This window comes from Aquarana catesbeiana, linkage group LG01 (assembly GCF_042186555.1).
Source record: "Aquarana catesbeiana isolate 2022-GZ linkage group LG01, ASM4218655v1, whole genome shotgun sequence".
Classification (NCBI taxonomy): domain Eukaryota; kingdom Metazoa; phylum Chordata; class Amphibia; order Anura; family Ranidae; genus Aquarana; species Aquarana catesbeiana.
In genome coordinates, this window is record NC_133324.1 from 653,630,164 (window position 1) to 653,655,821 (window position 25,658).

General features: G+C 42.3%; 1 protein-coding gene across 1 annotated transcript in view; it reads left to right on the top strand.

The window, feature by feature from the left end:
- DAPP1 (dual adaptor of phosphotyrosine and 3-phosphoinositides 1) overlaps positions 1 to 25,658 on the top strand; it is a 113,035-nt gene that overhangs the window by 80,440 nt on the left and 6,937 nt on the right. The window contains 4 exon segments of the mRNA XM_073601478.1: positions 14,224 to 14,354; positions 19,077 to 19,142; positions 21,533 to 21,595; positions 23,548 to 23,633. Coding sequence (XP_073457579.1) covers positions 14,224 to 14,354; positions 19,077 to 19,142; positions 21,533 to 21,595; positions 23,548 to 23,633 — 346 coding nt within the window.

Genomic DNA, 25,658 nt, shown 5'->3' on the forward strand with positions numbered 1-25,658 from the left:
TCTTCTGCGAAAAAGTTTTATCCCTATTGTGGCGTCACCAGTACAGTATTTGTAAATTGAAATCATATCCCCTCTCAAGCGTCTCTTCTCCAGAGAGAATAAGTTCAGTGCTCGCAACCTTTCCTCATAACTAAGATCCTCCAGACCCTTTATTAGCTTTGTTGCCCTTCTTTGTACTCGCTCCATTTCCAGTACGTCCCTCCTGAGGACTGGTGCCCAGAACTGGACAGCATACTCCAGGTGCGGCTGGACCAGAGTCTTGTAGAGCGGGAGAATTATCGTTTTATCGCTGGAGTTGATCCCCCTTTTAATGCATGCCAATATTCTGTTTGCTTTATTAGCAGCAGCTTGGCATTGCATGCCATTGCTGAGCCTATCATCTACTAGGACCCCAGGTCCTTTTCCATCCTAGATTCCCCCAGAGGTTCTCCCCCCAGTGTATAGATTGCATTCATATTTTTGCCACCCAAATGCATTATTTTACATTTTTCTACATTGAACCTCATTTGCCATGTAGTCGCCCACCCCATTAATTTGTTCAGATCTTTTTGCAAGGTTTCCACATCCTGTGGAGAAGTTATTGCCCTGCTTAGCTTAGTATCGTCTGCAAATACAGAGATTGAAACTGTTTATCCCATATATAGCAGAGTGTCGGATGAAATCAGCAGGGTAGAGGGCCTTCCTTCCTTACATGTCTTGCACCAAGTGTAGTAGTGAAGTCCACTTCTAATCTGTGAGTTTTTTCCATGCCCCGAATCCTTTGAGTAGACTTCCCACAAGTAATTTTTTGTTTCCCGAACCTTTCAGTCTGTGGATCTGTACACATCACCTCCTGTGCACCTGTCAATACTGTAGACTCAACAAAATCAGAACAAATGCAGTTTATCATTCATTTCAGTTCACTTTTTTATTTGTCATATAACTGAATGTCTATGTTGAAGGGTCCCCGAACTTGAAGTGACCCGGGTCCCCCAAGGTCTAAAACCGGCACTGGCTACATGCCCAAAACCTTATAGAATTACATTCTCACTTGTGAATATTTCATTCAAAAGGAAAAATGGACACGGAATATCTTTTCATTTACATATGTATGCTGAAAAAATTGTGTTTTGTCCAGAGTTATTTGTATTTATTCATTTACAGCCTTTAAAGTGTTACTAAACCCAGTACCCTGCATTCACTATATCTGGTCTCCCACAGTACACAGAACATGGACATGCAATTATTTTAGTAAATCTAAACTGCTAAATACCTTTTCCCATCAGCAGTATATGGCAGTCTTGTGATTTTCATCCTGCTTCCTGGTGAAGCTTGTAGGAGGAATTTTCATACTGCACTGAACTGTCCTATGCGGCTGCAGGACCCCTAACCCTCTGTCTGGTCAGTGCTGATTAGCCCTGTGCAGATTACATGCACTCTCCCAAGGAAAAAAAAAAAACCTCTCTAGCAATACACCCAAACTGAGCATGTGCAGCCTGACTCCAAAGGCTCTGTCTTATCTGGACTTGTCCAGGGGGACGGAGAGGATCTGTGCATACACGATCAAGCAGCCTTTTTACACAATGCAGAGGGTAAACCCCTCAGATTCCATAACCAGCATGCTAGACTGCTTTTACTGTTTTGGGTTTAGTAACCTTTTCTGCCTACCATATTTCTTCCTTGCTACTGATACAGCTATGCTTTGGAAGCAGTGTTGCAATTCTTTGTAATGGTTTGTTATCAAATGAAACGAATGTCCTCTGGGTTCTGTTACTTAATTATTGTCTGCTCTGTTGTGTCAAAACATACAAACCTAACAACATTATAGGCACCCTAAATTAGGTCATGTTGATGCTCAAAACATAGGCTATCAATTTTGTTACACAGCAAGGCAGTAGTAACTGAAAGTACATGATATCAGACCAATTTTTCAGTAGGATCCACTTTTATCACAAATTGTTTCTGTGCTGCCCAAATGTAGCACTGCACCAATAGAAAATATACTTAGCTTGGACCGCTTCTTAAAGCCCAACTAAAATTTCAGGTTAAATCATCTAAAAATATTCTGGGTGTATCAAAATAGAGGGTGTGCATAGTCGATCAATTTTTTTTTTTATTTTTTTTTTAGAAAGCAACCACAACCTGAGGGGAAAAAATCCTGCCCCTTACCAGCATGCTGCAGTGAAAGACACATGCTCTCTGAGCTAGAGCTCTCCAATCATTAAGGAGCATGAGCTTTGCTGATTGCAAATTTATAGGTCTGATTCAGCATGGGGCATTTTGGATCTCTGCAGGGAGACCACTGCTTCCACACAGAGAGCAAAGGTTGTTCTTCACAGCATGCTGGCAGGGGACAGACTTTTCTACTCCAGGCTGTGAATGCTTTCAAAAAAGAAAACCACTATAAGTGCCTGTTTACATTTTGCATAGTGGTGGAACACTTTTCAGAGAGCCACACAGGTGCAGCTGAGAAGCATTCAGAAAGTGGTACTGCTGCCTCCTGAATGTCTGTTTTTTTATTTGACAGCTGAATGGGGTTTTGAATGGTAATACTGTGCTGCAGCCACAAACCTAGTGATGGACTCAAGGCCCAATTGACTTAAATGGGTTCTGTTCGGTAGTGGTACTGACTGCCTAAAGCAACATGGGGTATCATTTTTGCTGTGCTGTAAAGCAAAGCATTGCACCTGTGGTATGTGTACAACCCCGTCCAGCTGCCTTTTTACAAGTTAAGAAGGCTCAAATTGTCTATTTTTATCATCCCCCAATTGCAAGTGTAAACTAGGCCTAGGACTTTGCACAACTTCTGTTCTGATCCACCTGAAATGTATTTAGCTGATTTAAGCTGAAAGTATACAGTCTGTGTATATTGGAAAACTACAAATTGGTGGCAACTTTATCACAGATGCTTTCAAAAGGAAAGTTATGTAAAGCCTACAGTTATGGTAGACACCATTGGGGATGATTTAGTTTTGACATATCCTATTGGATATCTAAACCCATGAACAAACATTTTTAATTTATTACAGCTAGTCTATGAATGGTGTGGCTGCATTTAGTATTCATTTTTCAGGCTACGAAGATTTTCATAAAGATCATAAAATACCTATTGGTCTTCCCAGAAATACAGGGTCATTGTCACTTCCTGTGAGTTGAAAATAAAGTATAATCTTTCTTCTAAGCTATCGTCTGTACACTACTAATTGCCCTTCTCCTATGGAGATGAAGAGGATGATGTGTTTCTTATCCAAATTAGGAGAGCTTGGCCTGTGTGATGAATATGGCTGTCTCCGTAGATACAGTGAAGAAATTTCTGTAGTCACCTAGGGGCAGGAAGAGTTATTCGAAGAATTACCAGGTGAAAAAAAAAAAAGAAAGCTAATACAACCACCTTATTTAAGAACTGGCATGCTGCAATAAATTACATTTCTTTTCAGTATTCTATGTGTTCCCAGTAATACAGCATTCTATAAAATGTCTAGGAAGTCTAAAGAGTGCCAAAAATGTGATGGCAAAGTATAAAACACTTAAAAATGAATTCATTGCCTAGGCATTCTATGCAATGTCAGAAGGCAAAGTGAAAAAACACCGGAAGCTGACTTTTTTTTTTTTTTTTTTTTTATTGTCATGTATAGAATGCCTAGGAAATGTATGTTTTAGGTTAGGCATTCTAAAGCATGGGGACAATGTAACACCAAAGAATGAAGAAAAAACATTTTCTAGGCATTCTATGCAATGTCGAAGTATTATTTTGTCACTATACATAATGCCTAGGTATTCTATACAATGCCTAGGTAAAGTATATAACACATTATATAACACATTAAAATAACAGATGTTTTAATGTTTTCACGACTGTTTGCATACTTTGCCCAAAGAGTACTTGTCATTCTGCAAAATGCTTGGGTAAAGTATATAATTAAAATTACACCGACATTTCATATGTTGCCCTATGTCACAAATTCTATAACATTCCTAGGCTTTCTTTAGAATGCTCTTATTTCATACTTTGCTGGTAACATATACACTTTGAAGTAAACATGTAATGAGGAAAACATGGAGGCTGTCCCATTGCTGACTGTCCTTCTGACCGTGCTAGTTGGCTGGCTTTTATGCTGATCCTTTTGCTTTAGTAGTCATTGACCTAAAACAAGTATATGGATAAGAACTTGTGACATACTTATATTTTTATTTTGATATCAGTTTTGTTGGAATAAACTTCCAACAGGGATAATGAGCGGAGGTAGTGAGACAGTCAATAGTAAATGGCTTGGGACAAATGTACATCTATACTCAGACAAAAAAGTTAGGGAGAAAAAAAACAAAAACTAAAAAATATGTCTTTTTTTCTGCTGTCACTTTTCTATGTTTCTATGGACCTGTGCCCGTTTCGAACATTACCTACTAAATAACTGTAATTCTTTAAGGACTCCTGACCCCCGGACATGCCACATTTGGCATGTAATTTTTTTTGGGGGGGGGGAGCGGGTACCTAGTTTTGACAGGTGCCCAGTTCCCACTTCCGCAGTGCGCACCCATCTGTGAAGCCGCAAGCTGTTACAGCTGGGTGCCCACACTCGCAATGCCGGCTCCACGGAGAGAAGCAAGGCTTTGGGGGGCCGCATCGCTGGACCATGGGACAGGTGAGTGTCTGTTTTATTAAAGTGGTTGTTAAGGCACTCTAACCTGTATACACCATCAGCACTGCCTCCTATTGTAGTATCCCCCTGTGTGTGATTTATAAAAATAAATGCTGCAAATACCTCATTTCACTGCCGAGATTGAGATCACATGACTGGCCAGCTTTCTCCTTCCTTCTCTGAGAGATGCAGTGGGCGGAGCTGGGATTTCTCTGCTGATGTCAGTCTGGAGGGGAGGAGGAAAGGAGGAGAAAGCTGGCTGGTCATGTGATCTCAATCTCAGCTCTTAAATGAGGTATTTACAGCATTTATATTTATAAATCCTTCACAGAGGGGGACACTGCAATAGGAGGCAATGCTGATGGTGTATACAGGTTAGTGTTATGAGAGCAGTAGGAGGGGGGAGGAGGACACCGGAGCAGAGAGGAGAGCAGATAGCAGGCTGCTAATGACAAAGGCACATAAACTGACCATGGTGTCTGGTCTCAGTAGCCATGATACACTGGTCAGTTTACAGAGGGGTGGGGAGAAACTGGAAGGATCAGCCAGGTTTTTTTAGGTGTTACAGAGGGCCAAATGACACAGGACAAGCACTGTGACATATGACATGCTTTAAAGGAGCAGGATCCATTTTTTTTTTTTTTAAAGTTGCAGAAACAGCTTGACAGATGTGGCATTTTTTAGTAGGTCAGCAATGACGGCTCCACATTTCTCCCTTGATGGGTTTACTTTATTGCAGTGGTGTAGCGTCAGTGTAATTATATTCTTTATCTTGTATTCTATGTGTTTATTATTTAGCTATTAACCATGCCCTAAAAAAAGCCTGAGATCCAGTTAGTGTACTGACCCAAATATGAGTAAGCAGGTAAAGTTAGTTGCATACACTTATTATTGCATTTAGCTAAGTTAGACATCGCAGATAGTATACAGACAATATGAATTCTCATATTATTCATAAAAGTGGAAATTGTATTTAATTTGCAAAGGATATGCTTATACCTGAATACTGTTAGTTGAGTATGTATTAACTTAACGACTTAAGGACCAGAAGAATTTTCCCCTTAATGACTGTGTGTGTGCGTGTGTGTTTATTTTTATTAAAAATAAATGAAAAAATAAATAAAAAAAGAATAAACATCCCTATACTTGCCTGCTCTGTGCAATCATTTTGCACAGCGCAATCCTGATCCTCTTCCTCTGGGGTGCCCCTCTAGAGCTCCAGCCCCTACTCTTCATTGGGTGCCCCCACGGAAAGCTGCTTTCCCTGGGGGCACCCGTCTATTGACACAGTCTATTGACACAGGCAGTGGGACTCTGCCCTGCCTTCCACTCCCGTGCCACTGGATTTGATTGATGGACAATGACTCCGGCTGCTATCAATCTGTCCAGTGAGGAGAGAGACAGCGGCTGGAGCCTCTGTGCTCGTGCTCATTACTGGATCAGATCGGGTTCAGGTAAGAAAAATAGGGAGTCTGGGGGGGGTGCTGCAGCACAGCTTGAGGCTTTACAATCACTGAGTAGCAATGGGGGAGTTAATGTCAAACTGCTGCCAAGTTGTTACTCCAGGAGGAGAGTTTAATACTGGGATTGTTGTTGCCCCTGAAATGCGTTGGCTGTTTTTATGTGACCCTTTTTTTTTTTTTACCAACAATTAAAATGATCTTGGTCTCTTTCATCTGCTTTGGTATGGCCCTCCTTTCTGTATTTCTATGATTGAAGTATAGAAGGCTAGGTTAGACAAATAAGCAAATTCAGGCCTCATTGGTGCTAAGGATGTGCCAATTTAGACCACATATTTATACTTTATCACCAAGAAGCTGACTGTTTGAGATATTTTCAGAGTGAGAAAAGGCCATTATTGATAGGAATGGGAATATACTCAAAGACAACTGATTGGGTTCCAAAATATATTTTTTGCAGAGCACCAAATCATCCACCTCCCTTAAACATTTTAGCAAGGATTCTTAGAAGGGTTAGGCTTGATGGCACTGGCAGTCAAGTTAAGGGTACTCCAGGCATGTCCTAAGTCCGGCCCTTCAGCCAATCGCGGCCCGCGTTCCGGTTTTGAACGGCTCGTCTGGTTATTTGGACATATATATCTTTTGTGGCCCCCAACAATCTCCCAACGCCGGGGACACAGAAGATATATATGTCCAGATTCTTTGGAGGGTACAGGGAGGAGGCGGGACAAGTGCTGTGCACACAGTAGTATTTCCTGTACACGGCAGCCTCTGTAATAGGAAGTCCCGTCTTCGGCGCAGCCATTGGATGACTTATCTGTCCATCAAAGGAGGCGGGATTTTCTATTAAAGAGGCAGATGAGAAAATAGGAGTTTCTCCTGCAGCTAATCTTTGGCGCTCGTCCCGTCCCCTCCAAGGCTGCAGATGGATGGGAATCAGTCAGGCTGCAGTGATTGCAATGGTGAGTCTGCATTCCTGGCAATGATGGGGGGGCTACATTCCTGGCAATAATGGGGGCTACATTCCTGGCAATGATGGGGGGGCTACATTCCTGGCAATGATGGGGGGGCTACATTCCTGGCAATGATGGGGGCTGCATTCCTGGCAATGATGGGGGGCTGCATTCCTGGCAATGATGGGGGGCTGCATTCCTGGCAATGATGGGGGGCTACATTCCTGGCAATGATGGGGGGCTACATTCCTGGCAATGATGGGAGGCTACATTCCTGGCAATGATGGGGGGCTACGGGGGCTATATTCCTGGCAACGATGGGGGGCTGCATTCCTGGCAATGGTGGGTGCTGCACTCATGGCAATGGTGGGGATGCAGATGGGCACTGACCCTTATTTTGCTTCATAGTTCTTTATGTAAAATTTAAATTTTTTTCCTGAAACTTCCCTCTTAAAGTGAAGGTGTGTGTTATACGTATTGGTATACCAATACGGTATATCCAAATAACATGTCCAAGATCATCTCTTTACCCACACAGCCACAAAGGCAAGAGAATTCTTGTTGGGCAATGTATTAGTGTTCGAACTAACACACAGACCAAATTTTAATGGTTCAAAGAATGTCAGGAAAAATGGTTGGCCCTCAAGCACGTTCACTTCATCAAATCTGGCCCTCTTTTTTAAAAAAAGTTTGGACACCCCTGGGGTACTCAGACAATAACAGAAGCAGCTATAAGGCAGAAATAACCTTTGAAGTAGCCTTTTTGTCTATTTTTCCTAGAAGCCTTCTGGAAATCCAAACCAGCAAAAACAACAATGAAATTTAGAATCTGCCATGCGAATCTGTGAAATTTGCTTCATATTAAACTTTCTCAGAAATTCAGGATCAACTCTAGTGCAGCAGTGCTTTACATCAATTCTGAATTTTTATTGTTGCACAGTGGCAATTTTTTTTTTGTCAGTCAGTGCTTAGCATGTACAGTACTTTGTACAATGAATGTTACTGTACTGTGTAGTCACTACATTGCAAAATATCCAGCATTGTGTAAGAATATTGCACAATGAAAAAGTGAGTTTTAAGACAAAGATGGCATGTTGGGCAACCAATTCATCATTCAACAAACAAAAAAAAAAAAAACAGATGTCCTCTTTTTCCAAGATCCTCCAGTATAACAAAAGTATCAGTTCCTCTCAGAACCCTTGGGACCCTGAGGGAACATTTGCTTCCAATCTCCAAGAACTATACAGTATACAGGTATGTGTAACCCTCTTTGAGGGTAGTTATGTGTGATGACACTCCACTTGAAGCATTTTCACACAACACTATGGCAGCAGCTGGGCAAACAGGATCCTGAGCTTTCGCAAAGTGTGAGTTTAGGGTAATATTTCTGTTTGCATATCTTTAGTGCCTCCACCCAGAAGGGCCTTGTGAAGATAAGAGGGACTCCTAGGATCATCCTGCCCCAACAGTACGAAACCTTTACATTTTCAGTAATCGAAACAGTGCAGGTCCATTATAAGAAATGTGATTAGAAGAAACTGGAATATCGCAAAACTTAATTGTTAGGTTTCCCAGGCTAGAAGTTGCTGGGTGGGTCTTATTATTCAGAATCATCATTGAACTCCTTCTGGAGCATAGTAACCACAAAACTGGAGGTTCTCGTATTGCTCCATTCCAGTGATGACTATAGAGTAGGTCAGATTGGACCTGCATGGCTTAAAGCACACAGCCTACTTACAGAGAGAAAAAACCTTCCAGGCCGAGCTTAAAGGCAGCCATAGACGAAGCAATTTTCTTTCCTGCAACCACAGGCCAGTCAGTGTGGATGGGGGAAATCACTCCAGCGATGCTATTGTCTTCTCGCAGCGAGGGGGGGGGGACCATCCCGGCTTTGAGAACACACAGTTATTATTAACGGCTAACGCTATTGGCATGAAAATTCAGACAGGCTGTTTTTTCCCAAGTTGTCAATTGATCATCTTGTGTACAATCAGCCTGCCCAGTCATGGTTCTAATCTCGGCTGATCCCTGCTGAACCGGCCAAGATTCGAACCGTCTAAGGCCAGCTTAAGACCTAGGGCCCCAAATCAGGCACTCAGCCCTCTCAACACAACCACCCTTTTCTAGCAGGGACACCCTCTCCCCAAGGAGGGAGGGTTCACTAAAGCCTCCTACACACAATCAGATTTTCAGATGAACGTTCATCCGTTTTTTGTTGCATGCTAGTCTCATGTCGAAAGTGAAGAGGTTGCTCGGACAAAATTTTACTTCCGATTTTCGTATAGTGTGTACAGGCCTTTTTAGGATCCTTGTAAAACAGAGCTCACCTGTTTTCTCAAAACCTTAACCTAGGCATACCCATTGATAAGAAACTCGCCAGGGGCTGGCCACACCAGGCATAAACTCTATACACCGTACCCCTGACACCCCTGAGTTCAACAGAGTGACTAGTAGGTAATGCCAATACAGAAAATCTTGAGAACTATGTTCCAAAAGAGACCTGACAAAAATATAAATGCATATCAAAAACCAGTAGTTAGGAAACGCACATCCCTAGATATGTGAAATGTAACACATTTCAGTGTATGTGAATATGACAGCACCACTGCTTACTTCTGGTACCAGCAATTTTTAATTCTGTACAGACTTTCTAATAAACCATGTCACTATGTTAAGCAGAAAATGTAGTCACATTTACTTAATCTTGAACAAGGATTTATGGCCCATAAACACGATCATAAAATCGTACGAAAAATACCACTTTTGAAGCGATCGTACGATAATCTGATCGTTCGTACAGAGCTTTCGAGAGCCAATCACGACAGTTCATCCGATATTATCTGAAGGGATGAGCATGAAATTAGTTCTCGTACGATACAAGATCATACGATTTTCGTTTTGATCAGTACAGTTTTCATCCAAATTTACAATATAAATGCAATACAATAACATCACTTCCGAATTTTTGTTCTGTAACTTTAGTAACCTCTCCATTTTCGATATGAGATAATCTCATCGTGTGTACCAGGCAGTAGACCAGCAGAGTTTGGCAATGTGCTTACCACATCTATTGTCATGTTTTGTGCCTCTGCATTTTAGCATCACTCATACATTACCAATGTACATATTTGAATTCTATATTTGTGTATGTCTGCAGAATAGACACCTGATTCTGCTGCTCAAAAAGAGAAAAGTTCATTTTGACCATTCATTAACTCCCACAATTTTGGTAAAGCACAAGGCAACACAAAATCCTTTGGTCAAATATGGCCAATTTTGCTTTGGGTTTGCACCCTCTGTGTGTGTATTGCCTTAAGCCAAGCACATATTCTTATTATCGGTGACAGCTGAAATTCAGTTTCACAAAGCTGTTCAGAAACTTTTCCTGTTGAGAAATCTGTAGCCTGATAAGACCAACATAGAGCTGGTTATTATCACACAGTCCCACGCTATCTGGTTATATATAGTAATCAGTGATGGCTGGTGCTAAACTTTTTTGGGGGGGTGGGTGGCAGCAAACATCTCCTCCCGGTCCGCACTCCTCCCTCCACTGCCGTGACTTCCTCGGCTTCTCCTCCCGAACAACCTGGTTGTCTTCAGATCCGCCTCCTATCCTGATTGGCCGGGAGGAGAAACTGGAAACCAATAGCGAATATTGATTCGCTAGTGCCACAAGTGGGTGGGTTCAGAGCTTCAACCTCAACCTTCATGTGCCGTAAAAAAAAAAAAAAAAAAAAAAAAGAGAGAGAGAGAAAAAGCTTTGATTTTAACGCCTAGCATGCAAACTAGTCAGGAGGTGCCCCTGCGACCCTTATGGACCGGCCGCTGCTGATAGTAATACCAAAGTGAATATCGAATTCTTAAAATTACTTACGTACACGTTGGCTTTTAATAATGATTTATTTATATTTATTTGTTTTTAACACATTTGTGAAAACACATTTGGGACTCACTGACATGGGCATACCTATCCGTACATAAGTGCGAAGCAGCCTATTCAAAGCAATGATAGGTGGCCAGCTGCATGGACCTATAGATCTCCAAGAGAGCACATCTGTGTAGGTCTGATGAATGAATCGGAATGCAGACAGACCGAATTCCAATCGATGCATTGGACCTGCACCGGTGGGCACTCTGGAACACGATTCGTGTAGATGGCAGCTGGTCTTTGATCTGAAAAGGCTAGCTACACGGATTACCTGAAGACTGCTCTCCTGACAGGTGTACAGATAAGTGTGCCTGTGTGAATGAGGCCTTATTAATAATCTATTTTCTCAAAACATTTTATTAGAATTAATTACATTTTTCCTGACAATAAAAATGATGTAACCGTTTACTCCACTTCTCATAGATCTAAGAAATTGTTCTTTTTAAAACTTAGAACCAGTCTTTGTGGATTTGCCTGGATGATTCCTTCCAAATTCTTTACCAAGTCAAGGCTTTTTTCTGAACACGCTAATTTTAAACAAGGATGAAACTACAGGCATAGCAGACCATGGGGCTGCTAAGGGGCCCAGGGGAAGGGGTGGCCCATTTCATATCAGAAATGAATGTGCTTACTTTCCCTCTCACAGTAAAATATCACGCTAAGGCCTGGTTTAGACTTGCGCTTGGGGACCAGTAAAAACGTTTGGTTGAGTATCGATTTTATTGCTCCTTCTAACCACTTCCCCCTAAGCTGCTAATGCAGTAAATGGGGGTGTAAACACGCCATGCCCACGATTCCTTGTATCATGGTGGGGCAAAAATGATCCTTGCTGTCACATACGGTGGGCAGTACTGCCCTCCAAATGCAACCCATTCAGCTGAAGGGGGTACCCCTCAATGGTCCACATTGCACGTTGTTGTGACATGCTGGTGTGGGTTTTTAAGGAGTTAAAGCAGAACTTCAGGTATTTTTTCAACTTTCCATCTATTAAATCTTCTGCCCTTGTTTTAACTTTGGATAGTAAAACATATTTTTTTTTCTGCCAGTAAATACCTTATACAGCCCACTTCCTGTTCCTTGTCTGGTAAAAAGCCTAGGCTTATGACATCATGCACAACTCTCTCTCACTCTTGTGAGAGTTTGCCAGGAAGGGAGGGGGGATGAGTCATAAGAGGGCCAATGAGAGCTGCAGAGCTGGAGGTGTGTGTCTGTGTAAATCCAAGAAGCAAACAGGCAGCAGCTTCAGCTGCCCACAGTTAAAATGGCTGCAGCCAGACTCAGTGGAGGGAGATTTCTGCAGCATATTTGGCAAGTACAGAATCACAGTATATATAAAATAATATGCAAAGTGGTTGGAGGGAAGCTTCATAATGGCAAAGATGTTTTTATTACAAATTATGTGAGCAGACTGCAGTTCCTCTTTAACCACTTCAGCCCCGGAAGATTTTACCCCCTTCCTGACCAGAGCACTTTTTACAATTTGGCACTGCGTCTCTTTAACTGACAATTGCGCGGTCATGCAATGCTGTACCCAAACACAATTTGCGTCCTTTTTTTCCCACAAATAGAGATTTCTTTTGGTGGTACTTGATCACCTCTGCGGTTTTAAATTTTTGCGCTGTAAACAAAAAAAATTTGAAAAAAAAAAATTTTTTTGCTTTAATAAATATCCCCAAAAATGTTTTTTAAAAAAAAATTTCTTCATCAGTTTAGGCCAATATATATTATTCTACATATTTTTGGTGAAAAAAAACACGCAATAAACGTATATTGATTGGTTTGCGCAAAAGTTATAGCGTCTACAAAATAGGGGAAAGATTTATGGCATTTTTTTTTCTTTACTAGTAATGGCAGTGATCTACGATTTTTAGTGGTACTGCGACATTGTGACGGACAGATTGGACACTTTTGACACATTTTTGGGACCATTGACATTTATACAGCGATCTGGGTTATTAATATGCGCTGATTTACTGTGTAATGTCACTGGTAGGGAAGGGTTTCACACTAGGGGGCGATCAAGGGGTTAAATGTGTGTTCTCTAGATGTGTTCTAACTGTATGGGGATAGGACCGACTGGGGGAGGAGACATATGGTTGTTCCTACTTAGTAGGAACAACCATATGTCTCCTCTCCCCTGACAGAACAGGGATTTGTGTGTTTACACACACAAATCCCTGTGCTGGCTCTCGTGCATGTGGGTCCCCCACCATGCAGCGGGCGCACCTTCGGCGGCTCTTAAAAGGGAAGACGTACCCGTATGGGGTTCTGCCCAGCAGTGCCTTTCTGCCGACGTTTATCGGCGTGAGCCAGTCGGCAAGCGGTTAAGACAGGTAGTGAGGAGGTATTATAATGCATCCTCATCACCTGTCAAATGCCCTTAGAGTAATTTAATGCAGAGCACTTTTTAGAGGACAATGTAAACTAGGTCTAAAAACAGAAAATTGAATATCAAATACTTATTGCAATTTTCCTTTCCTGACGAGCTTCATGTTAGCCTACAACTGAGGCATACCCAGTGGTAGGCTGACATGGAGGTCATCAGGAAAGGAAAATTTCTGTAAGTATTTGATATTCAATTTTCTGCTTTAATACACTTGCTGAACCAACTTTTTCTCTGACTGCAAAAGAAAAGCTCCTCTCCTTTGGCGCACAGCACAGGCTCAGTTCAACAGTAGTTTATGGTAGGTGCACCTACTGAATGTGGAGTGGCACCTTCATTTTTACTGGGCTACAATTTGTAAGTATTCTATCACAGTGGCCATCGGTGTTAAGAGGCAAGAAGATCCCACTAGGGGTGCACAATAGGATCTCCATCTCTAAGCATCAGTGTAATAGGTTATAAATAAGGATGTTTTATAAGCCACCATCCATTGATCACCAATTTTAAGGGAATTTAATTAAGGGTGCATAATGGGTCCCATTTAAGACCTATTATGACTTGGGATTTCTAGATATCCCTCTGCTCTTATACCTACTATATCATAAATTTTGCCTGACATCACTAATTTTAGCTAATTTTTTATGTTTGGAAAACCCCTGCCTTTTGGTAATGTGCATTTTGTATTTTTGTTCTGCATATTTTATGATTATATGCAGAAATCTGTTAGTAACGGGTACAGATTTATAGGCTGTTTTTTATTTTCCTTCTCACAAAACTGCAGAAAATTTACCTTCAGGTGCGTGGATTGAACAGTGAATGTGCTACCCGGTATGAAATCCAGAATAACATAGCCCTGTGTTTCTTTTTTTTTCCACTGTAGGTACTTTAATTTTATTGAGATTCCCTTACCCACGGGAGGTGGAAGAACCATCAATATATGAATCTGTCCGAGTTCATACTGCTATGCAATCTGGTCGCTCTGAATCTGACCTGGTGCCTTTGGCCCCCTCAGTGAGTAACAAATCAACTTAATGGTCCCTTATGTTCTGTGTAATCTGTAACCTTAAGGCTGAGTTCACATGGGCAACAAAGGAGCTGCAAAAAGAGATAGCAGATTCACATTTTTACTGCCCCCTGACTGCCCACTCTTGAAATAATATGGCAGGTGCTTAGGTCCATACACGTTTCAACTGCAACAATACTTTTCTGCACAGTGTGGCAACTTTAGCATGCCACATCCAGCAGGCGATCCCATTTGCCAAACGCGTCCATTGAGGTCAATGTCACGTAGTTGTGGTTCAGTACTGCACTGCAAAATCCCCTTTGGGATCAGAAAAAAACAACCATTTAGGAGTTGGCTGTATTGCCTCCTGAACATCTGCAAACTGCCGCTCAACCATGTGTGAACAAGGCCAAAAAGTCCACCACCTTACTAGACTTCTTTTATGGTATTGCATTGCATCCAAACAGTGTTTTTTTTTTTTTTTTTTTTTTTTTTTATGTTTCTAGCCACCTGAAAAGTTTGGTTGTTTTTTGAGATGGGGGGGGGGGGGGGGGGGGGGGGGTTGATTGATAAGGTCTTTTTTTTAAAGAGACCATGTTGCCAGACCAATCATCTTAGGACACATGCACATGGGCGCAGAGGGAAGCAGTCAGACACATTTCAAGTAAATAAAAACCTTGTTATGGAAAGAGAACACGGAAAGTAAGGCTCATACACACAGATGCAGTCAGATTTACCAGCATGTTCAGAGGCACATTGCAAGTAAATAAAAAAAAAACTTGTTCTGGAAATGGTAAATGCTGCAAGTAAGCATTCAAAATACTTAATTTTATTGTGCTGCAATTTGCAAAGTTGGGGACAGGGTCCCTTTTTAATGTTTACAAAAGATTATATATGTAAATTGTACACTTATTGTTTTGCGTAGTAACTAACTATGAAATGAAAAAGCTTAACAGTGCCTGGAATCTTGTGTAAAGGGGATTTGAATTGTCTCACATAGGGGTTTACCATATTTACTAAAGGCAAATCCACTGTGCACTACAAGTACATACTGCTGACTTCTATCATTCAATCATGTACAAGCAAAAATGCTGTTCTTTTCCTTGCATGTCCCCCTCAGATATACAGCGACTGCACTACCAAGTGCACTTGCAGTGCACAATGGATTTGCCTTTAGTAAAAAGACCCCATAGACATTAGATAACCATTGTGCATGTACAGTCCAACTGGAAAACTTTTTTTTTTTTTATGGCAGATATGCATGCTCTGTACACCTGAACATGCATTCCTATTGGCAAAGCAGACATATGCCCAGTGCTGGCTTATTTTCAGATTATATAAGGGAAATAACATAGATCTGTTATGAAAATCCAGTGCAGCTAGTTTTATTCAGTTGGTAAATATAATTTTGGGTATATGAAAGAAGCTGCATTTTGGATTATCTAACTGATATTTCATAATCCCGGGTAAAATGAAAAGCATGGTTTCTTGTTTTGCAATGCGCATATATGAATGAAAGTGCGCAATGCTTTAAAATACCCTTGGCTTGTCTGTATTGAGAGAATATACCCTATAGAAACACTAAGGTTGATTTACTACATCTGGAGTGCAAACATTGGTGCAGCTCTGCATAAAAACCGATCAGCTTCCATTTTTTTTTTTTTTTTTTAAATCAAAGGATAATTTAGCAAGCTTAAGTTAGAAGCTGATTCAGGGTCATAACAAGAACCTTCAGGGCCCTGGTGAAAGAAACCATTATGGGCCCGCTGCCCCCCGAGCCCCAGGCTTACAATTTTGGGAGGGTATCCATGGACACCCTCCCACAATCCCTGCCTCCTGCGTGCCCCCTGGGACGTGCATCCAGCCCAATCACATTGGCCCTTTACCATGTGCAGCTCTTTCCTCCCATGCTGTGTCTGTGTCAGGAAAGGACTGCCGTTCACCATCAAGAATGTCAGTAAATTGTTTACACTGATAATTGGTGCCCCAATCATCTGTGCCACCTATCAGTGATCATCGATGCCACCTATTGGTGCCATCAATGCTGCCTATCAGTGCTCATCAATGCCGCCTATCAGTGCTGCATATCAGTGCCCATCAATTCCGCCTACAAGTGTTACCTATCGGTGCTCATCAATTCGCCTATTAGTGCCCATCGAATCTGCCTATCAGCACCACCTATCAGTGCTCATCAATGTCACCTAACAGTGTCAATCAGTGCCACCTATCAGTGCTCTTCAGTGCCCATCAATGCCGCTTATCAGCGCCCATCAGTGCCACCTATCTGTATCGATCAGTGCTCAATGAGCATCAGTGCTGCCTATCAGTGCTCACCAATGCTGCCTATGAGTTCTGCCTATCAATTCCCATCAATTACACCTATCAGTGCTCATTAGTGCAGCCCATTAGTACCTCCCATCAGTGCCCATTAGTGCCTCCCATCAGTGCCCACCAGTGCCTCCCATCAGTGCCCATAAGTGCCTCTTACCAGCGCCTCCTATCAGTGCAGCTGAGAGGGTCTCTCTCCTGGAACAGCACAGAGTCGGCATTGACAGTTCTATCTCCCCCTCAGTCTGCCCTCTCTCGCATGGGATGACAGAGGACACAGCTGATCTGCTCCATCTTCTCCCCTCACCCCTCTCCTGTGTGAATAGTCAAGGGTGAAACTAACAAGCTCACCACTTCCACAGAGCACACACGGGAGAAGGGAGGGGGGAGAAGATGGAGCAGATCGGCTGTGTCCTCTGTCATCCCATGCGAGAGAGGGCAGACTGAGGGGGAGATAGAACTGTCAATGCCGGCTCTGTGCTGTTCCATGAGACATGATCTCCGCTCAGAGCCGTGCAACTAGCAACCCCGCTGGGGCCCCCCCTGACAGTGGCGGAATGCCAGGCCCCATCGCAAGTGCGACTGTTGCAACTCTGGTAGTTCCGCCACTGAGCTGATTGGCTATTGGCTGCAGCCCTACACCAGATTTTTCACTCTCTAGTTTTAGTAAATCAACCCCCATATGTTGATAGCCCATTCTTCCCCCAACAAGGTATACTGAGATTTACACTACATTGCCACCTTCCCACTGCAGGAATCCAGCCTGCGTTAGCTTTAGTGTCTGAAGTTGGAGCATACCCAGGTGGATTGCATCCTTGCCATCCTCCACGTTTTGGCAAGACCATTGACTGGAGCACGGTCACATAAGGAAGGTCATATGCTTCCCCAACAATGGAGCAAGGGCTCCCAACAGAGTGGGGAGTGCAGATCAGTGAGTATGCTTTGCTGGGGGTTAGAATATCTCTTTGCTGTGAATAGCCAACCAGAGAGTTAATCTTTTATTGAACTAAAGATATTAATCAGTACACCAAGGAGTTTTCTATATTTCATTATAAATGTACATTTTTCATGATAATACAACATATTAACATGCGTGTAAACAGACTACATGTAAAATCATGTAACCTGTCAGTAGATGCAGAGTTTTGAGCAGCTTATTTTACATGCAAATATAGAATTTTCCTGTAAAAGCAAAACTCTCTCTCCACCTCCTTAAGGTGGTATTACATCAGAAGGCAAACAATAAATATATTGCAGCTTACCAGTTCTTAGCCCTCTTGCACACAGGCTGTTAAAAAAACATTATGAAAACGCAGTATCTTTGCAGTGATTTTATTTAACCCTTTTCAGCGTTTTTGCAATAGCGTTTTTCCGTGTTAGCGTTTTTGAGCGTTTTTTTTTTTTTTCTAATTTTTTTTTTTTCAATGGATCAAAAACGTTAAACGTTGGTGAATGACGTTTTTGAGCGTTTTGAGCGTTTTTCAGTGTTAGAGCGTTTTTACAGCTGAAAAACGTCTCTCAGAACCCACTGGTCCTGGGTTTTTTTTACAGCTTAAAAACACCTATGCCACTTGCAGCTCAAAAACGCCTAGGTGGGCATGAAGCCATAGACTAACATAGACAGGCCTTTTTAAGTTGAAAAAAAAGCTCAAAAAAGCAGCTGTAAAAACGTCCGTGTGCATGAGGACTTAGATGTGATGGCTGCATTTGTTTTTGAGGCTTTCATTCTCCTTTTTTTTTTTTTTTTAAAACTGGCCAGCAAGTCTGTTGTCTTCAAAGCTCTCTGGCAGAATGTATCAGTTACATAAATGAGACAAACCATTTAACACTGACAGTGTGATTAACCTGATCAGCCTTTCGTTGTAAAAACTAATGTAAAACTTTTAGCCCAAAAGGAAAAAACTGCTGTGTGACATGGAGTTTGGCTTCAATTTGTTAGTGCATTTAAATTTACTAATACATTTAACACACTAGCCCCCCCCCCCCCCCCCCAGACTGATAATGCTACTGTCTGCTGTGCCTCCTGTGTTTATTCCTCCAGAGTTGGAGTTTATTCCTCCAGGAGGTGTTACTGGCCAGATCAGCAGGTGAAAAAACAAAGAAAAGAAAATGTATGCAGCCACCACATTTAAGGATTGGTAAGCTGCAATAAAATACATTTTTGGTTTTGGGTTTAATACCGCTTTAACCTCTCTGGTGCTCAGTGGTGCCATTGTATACATTAAACAACCAGTGGAGAAGCTTTGGATGAGGGAAGAATGGGGCCAAGCTTGTGTTGCCTATATCTCTCTAGATCACCTTACCATGCCATTTCCATGGATGGTAACCTTTGATGCATTATTTTTTTAGCATATTATCTGGACTGTTGCAGCTTTACTTTAACCTCTTTTTTGCGTTCTCAGTTGGGCACGAAGGAAGGATATCTGGTAAAACAAGAGGACGTGTAAAGGTAAGGAAATAAAGTTAACGTAAAATTTTACATTCCTCAGGCATGAAAACATGGGGGAACCATTATATTTCATTACATCTGCTGCTTTAAACACGTCTTCTTTCACCAAAACATATACAGCCTTTTAACATGCTATGTTCTGAAACTGAACTACAGGGAGATTTCAAACCTACCCTTGCAGTGAGGCTTTTCCTTGCACTGCAAGGGTTAAATTCTCATTTTTGTTTAGGGTACCATCCTCTCAGCAGCTAGCTCTCTGGGTTTATTGGTGAGCCCTCAACATCCTCGCTTGCAAAGCTGGACTGCTGGTCCTGCATTGTACATAATGATGGCAGAGTGCCTGCCACTAACCTAGCGTTGAGCAGAAGTGGCTTCAGGGGACCAGTTGTAAGTGGAAGCCTACAAGAGTGAGGCAAGTTTAATGGTTTTATGATGATACCCTAAACAAAAATGAGTTTTTGGCCTTTCCAGTGCGGAGCACCACTGCAAGGGTAATTTTAAAATTTTCCCAGAGTTCAGCTTTAAAGACCAGAGAAAATTCCAATTTAAAAAGAATATTAAAGAGTGTGCATTTGACAGAGATTGGTTGAATTTCCTATTGGCTTTATTTTTTTTCTACTGCTAAGATGTCTGTTCCTGAGTTATTAAAGTTCTTCCACCTGTGCTTACCATTATGAAGGCATCTAAATAATATTACTGTCAGAGGGAGAACAAGATTCAAAGAAGGGGTGTCAGAGACAGGAATTACCACCAGGGTCCAGAGAGTTAAGATAATGCAGTAAATGAATCACCAGCATCTACAAAAAGCCATAATATTAGTATCAGGAGGATCTTGGGATAAACATTTTTATCTGCTAACTTTGCATAACAGAACGTGTTGTTGTATATACAGTACCTGGAACAAGTATTGTAGAGGGATAAGGCAACTTATTGGCAATTTCCAGCCAAATTATTATGTGAAATGATCTAAAGTCTATTTGTTTGTGGGTAATGCATGTTTTCTGCGGGGCGATTGGGCGCAGAGCTTTTTGCCGCAGGCCACCTTCCCGGGGTGCACCGACGAGTAACAATGATGAGAGTCTGGTCCACAAGTCTGCTTCCCAATGAAATGAGAGTCTTTTTCATGGGAAGAGCGAGACCAGGAGTCATCATATGAGGCACAGGCATATCTTAAGCAAGGGCTTCCTCTTTGGGGGGGGGGGGGGGGGGGGGGTGGGGGCGGAAAAAAAACTTTGTGCACCTGAATAGAGACTTTGAAGTGCTGTGAATACTCATTTTGGGAAAGACTATACCCTTAGTGTCAGAGCTTTTTGGCGACAGACATGACAGAAATTCCATCTTTTGGGAGACTAACTGGGCACCCGTGTTTCACTGTGAGCACTCAGGTGCTAGACGTTATATAAGATGTTCTTATTCTATTAAGACTTGCCTTAAGCCACCATTTTGGAAATGCCTCCTAAAAAATAACAAGATTGTTCTCTGACAAGTTTTGTGAAGTAAAATTGTTAAAATGCAATCTAAATTCAAATTCAAATGAACATTCTGTGTCTGTAATTTTGTGGGATGAATAACGAGTGAGACTTCTAATGGGCTCTGTGGTGAAGGAGTGGTTGTCCTGCACAATGGAGGACACTGTGATAGAGTAAAAACCTTTTGGGTCCTTTCACGCTGGGGGCGGTGCGCTTGCAGGACGGGAAAAAAAAGTCCTCCAACAGCATCTTTGGGGCGGTGCGGGAGCGGTGTATACAGCGCTCCTACACCGCCCCTGCCCATTGAAATGAAAAGCCATTCGGCAGCGTCGTAACACACGTGCTTTTAACCCTTTCTTTGGCCGCTAGCAGGGGTTAAAAGCGCTCCGCTAGCGGATGAAAAAGCACCGCTGTAACAGCGGTAAAGTGCCGCTATAACGAACGGCGCTTTACCACTAACGCCAGCAGTGGGAAAGGGGTCTAAACGTATGTTGCCTGTTGTAATTTTGTATTGGTGTTCCCTTATTACTGCAAGCTGCGGTGAAACACAGTAAAACGCATGATAAAACCATGAGAATGGGGTCTTAAAGGTTCCAAGGGCCAATGTGTGAATCGGTCCTTTTGTAGTCATTTTCTAGTTCCTTCCAGCTGGACTGTGCTGTCCTCTTGATCTTTCATTGCAGTTGAGTCCTTAAATATCCGTATTAGATCTGCTTTCAGTTCAAGCATGTGACAGTATAATAGTAGTGATGAAAAAGTGCTGGCCAGCATCACTAGATGGGAATGAAATGTAATCTTTCAGCCTGTGATATTTTAGCAGCAGTTCAGTAGCCATGTTCTAGTGTTGTATGGCTTCTGCTAAAGCGCTCTGTTCCCAGTGACAAATGTGAAGCCTGGACAATCACTTCTAACCTAATAATTATCATCTTGTGTCTTTCAGACATGGAAAAACAGATGGTTCATACTGAGCCGTAATGAGCTGAAATATTATAAGGATCAGATGGTAAGTTCTGTTATCTGTGGTAAAGTGCACACCATGAACACCACGACTAAAGTTACACTCCAAGTCCTGAATTTGATCATTGACACAGGTCTGGGTACTTTACTTTAAGCTGATTGAAAAATAACACTGCTGCATGTTTAACAAACCATTTGGACTCCATGGATAGTACAGATACTGTACAACTGCACAAAATCCTGATTTTTCTGCAAATTTTTAGCTTAACCTTTCAGTTGTATTCCTTAAAGTGGTTGTAAACTTCAGTCGTTGACTTGTACCTGTAGGTAAGACTATAATAAGACTTGCCTATAGGCACTGTAAATATCTCCTAAACGTACACCGTTTAGGAAATATTTACTATGTATGCAGCCGGTGACGTCCTCCAGCGCATGCGCTCTGAAGGAACAGCCCAGGTGAATCCTGTGTCGTACACGGCAGCATGCGTGGGAGGGATGTCATCGCGGCTCCAGTAAGTCACATAGCTTGAGTCTGCGGACCCAGAAGGGAGGCTGGTGAAGATGGAAGTGGCCTCCAGCGATGACAGTGCATCGCTGGAAGCAGAGGCGGCTGGTGCTGTATATTTTTTGGGGGGGCGGCAAACAAAACATCTCAAAACATTGACACAGAGAGTGCGGCTCAGCCCTGCCCCCTGATCATTGGCTGCGATTGACAGCAGCAGGACCTCTCTCTGCTGATGCTCTCTTGCACAGCGCTGCACTGAGATTGGGCTCAGGTAAGTATAAGGGGGGGGGGGCTGCATGCATGCAGAAGATTTTTTTTTTTCTTTTACCTGTAGGCCCCTTTCACACTGGGGCGGTTTGCAGGCGTTATTGCGGCGCTAAAAATAGCACCTGCAAACCGACCTAAAACTGCCACTGCTGTTTCATCAGTGTGAAAGCCGCTGGCAGGAGAGAAAAGAAACTCCTGCAAACAGCATCTTTGGAGCGGTGTATTCACCGCTCCTGCCCATTGAAATCAATGGGGCAGCGCGGCTATACTGCCGCTGTAGCGGCGCTATGCGAGCGGTTTTAACCCTTTTTCGGCCGCCAGCGGGGGTTAAAACCGCACCGTTAGCGGCCGAATACCGCCGCTAAAACGACGGTAAAGAGGTGCTAAAAATAGCGCTGTTTTACCGCCAACGCCCCCACCGCCCCAGTGTGAAAGGGGCCTAATGCATAGAATGCATTAAAGGTAAGAAAACCTTCTGCCTTTACAACCACTTGATTTTTTTTTTTTTCATATGAAGCTGCTTCATATGAAAATGTTTGCTTACTTGCTGTGAAACTTCAACTTCCTTCTGTTCACTTTTGTGACCACAGGAAGTTGACCTTGATTTGACTATACAGATAGTCCCCAAGTCACAAACATCCAACTTACAAACAACTTCTACTTACAAATGGAGGGAGACAACAGGAAGTAAGAGGAAATCTACCCCTAGGAAGGGAAATTTCACTTCTGTAAAAGGTATCATGGGGAAAAAAAAAAGTGTCTCCACTGAAGCTTTAAAATAATTTGAAATCTGCAATATAAAATGTATTTAGTAGACATTGTATAGAAAGGCTGTACAATGTATACCTGTTCTCTGTGGAGCAATAGAATTATTTGTCATAATGGTCACTGAATGGAACTGTACAAAAATGACAAACTATGGTCCTTCAATATGTATATGTGTATGTATGTATGTATGTATGTGTGTGTGTGTGTGTGTGTGTGTGTGTGTGTGTGTGTGTGTGTGTATATATATAAATTATACAGTTTCTGAACTATTGTAATAGTGCCATTGGTACTTCATGATTAATAATGTATAGCCCCTGCCACCCTTGTGCATATCATTTTATCTGGTATACTTTTAGGTGATACTGGTTAATTTGCAATGTTGGAACATGTAGTAACAATACACGATAGATTGACCCGCCTGATGTGGTTCTGTTTTTTTTTTTTTGTTTTTTTTACAGGCTCAGGAGCCAATAAAGACCCTAGATCTTACAGAGTGCAGTGCAGTACAATTTGACTACTCACAGGAAAAAGTTAACTGTTTCTGGTATGTGTTGTCTTAAACCTTTAACATCATGTCCACTGTTTCTATATGAAGAAGGCCTTTAAGGCACAGTCTTCCTTGCTGAAATCTTATATTTTCTAAATGGACCATGTTAGCTTGCGACATTATGAAAATTTAAGGTGTTAAAATTGTCAATGCTATAGCAGCCATACACCAGCGTTGATAACATGACTATGTAATAACTGAATTGCTCCAGCTCATTGGTGATCCCAACACTTCATGTCCAAGCTATTCTGTCATGTTAGCGCAGCCAGTGGACATTTATTTGCCTTGGGGCACAATTCCTCTCACTGACACCAACCATAGTACACAATTTAACCTGCGAACACCATTGATGGGGCACAATTCTTCCAGTAGATGCCAGTTATGGGGGGATTATTCCTCCAGCTAACACGAATGGTGTACTATTCCTTCCACAAACACCAACAATGGGACACTATTCCTTTCACAGATGCCATTGCCCCTTTCTGTGGGGGTCCCCCAAGGCTCCTCCCTTGGTCACTTGATAACTGCCCATGGCTTCCAATACCACTTATACGCCGATGACACCCAAATCTACCTGTCTACTCCTCACCTCACTCCTTCAGTCTCCTCTAGCATTACTAACTGACATATCAGCATGGATGTCGCAACACTTCCTTAAACCAAATCTCTCTAAAACTGAGCTATTAATATTCACACCCCCCCCCCCCCCCCCATCCGTGCCCCCTCCATAACTTTTCCATCAAAATCAACTATCAGTCCCTCCCCTCACGCCAAGGTACTAGGTGTAATCCTAGACTCTGACTTGTCATTTCAGCCTCAAGTACAATCGTTGTCAAAAGTTTGTAGAATTCACCTCCGTAACATCTCATAAAATTCGCCCCTTTTTAACAAATGAAACCGACAAGGTCCTCATTCACTCCCTTGTTATCTCTCGCCTTGACTATTGCAACTCCCTTCTCATTGGCCTGCCTCTCCATAGGCTATCCCTTCTTCAGTCTGTCATGAATGCTGCTGCCAGACTTATCCACCTTACCAACCGCTCAGTGTCTGCCAACCCTCTCCTCCAATCCCTACACTGGCTCCCAATCACCCAGCGAATTAAATTCAAAATACTAACCACAGCATACAAAGCCATTCACAACTCTGCCCCAAGCTACATCACTAATCTTGTCTCCAAATATCACCCTAATCGTCCTCTCCGCTCTTCTCAAGACCTCCTACTCTGAAGCTCTCTCATGTCCTCCTCCCATGCTTGTCTCCAGGATTTCTCCAGAGCCTCTTCCATCCTCTGGAACTTTTGACCTCCACGGGTCCGGCTATCCCCTACTCTTGCTACCTTCAGGCGATCCATGAAAACTCATCTCTTCAGGAAAGCCTACCACATCTCCAACTAATCTTCTACCACTTCCATCAGATCATTCCCCACAGTTACAACCTTTTTTACTACCTGCCTCACCCTATTAGCTTGTAAGCTCTTCTGAGCAGGGCCCTCTTAATCCTCTTGTATTTTATTGTATTACAACTGTGTTTACCGCTTTTTTATATTGTAAAGCGCTGCATAAACTGTTGGCGTTATATAAGTCCTGTATAATAATAATGCCAACAATGGGGCATTATTGCTCCTCCCACTAACCATAGGCCATTCTTAACTCCCACTGCTCAGTTGTTTACTTCTACGGACCACTGATTACAGGGTATTTTTTACTTCTACAGGGCACAGTCGAGCCTCCATAAGGTCTAAAGAGCAGTGAACTGGCCTTTTTTTTTTTTTTTTTTAAGGACTTGTGAAAAGCCCTATGTTAGGGCAACAGGGGGAGTGGGCACAAACATGGTATTTTGGTATAACAGAGTCCAAGTTTTTTGTAGAACTTTAGGTGCTCTGGAAACAAACTCAGTAGGTATAGAAAAAAACTCCAGGCTCCTTCTCTATGCTCCCCACAGCCACTATATAATGCTGGAAAGCTCACAAGAACAATATCATGAGTATGTATAAAGCAAAAAATGGGGGGTAAAAGGTCCTTG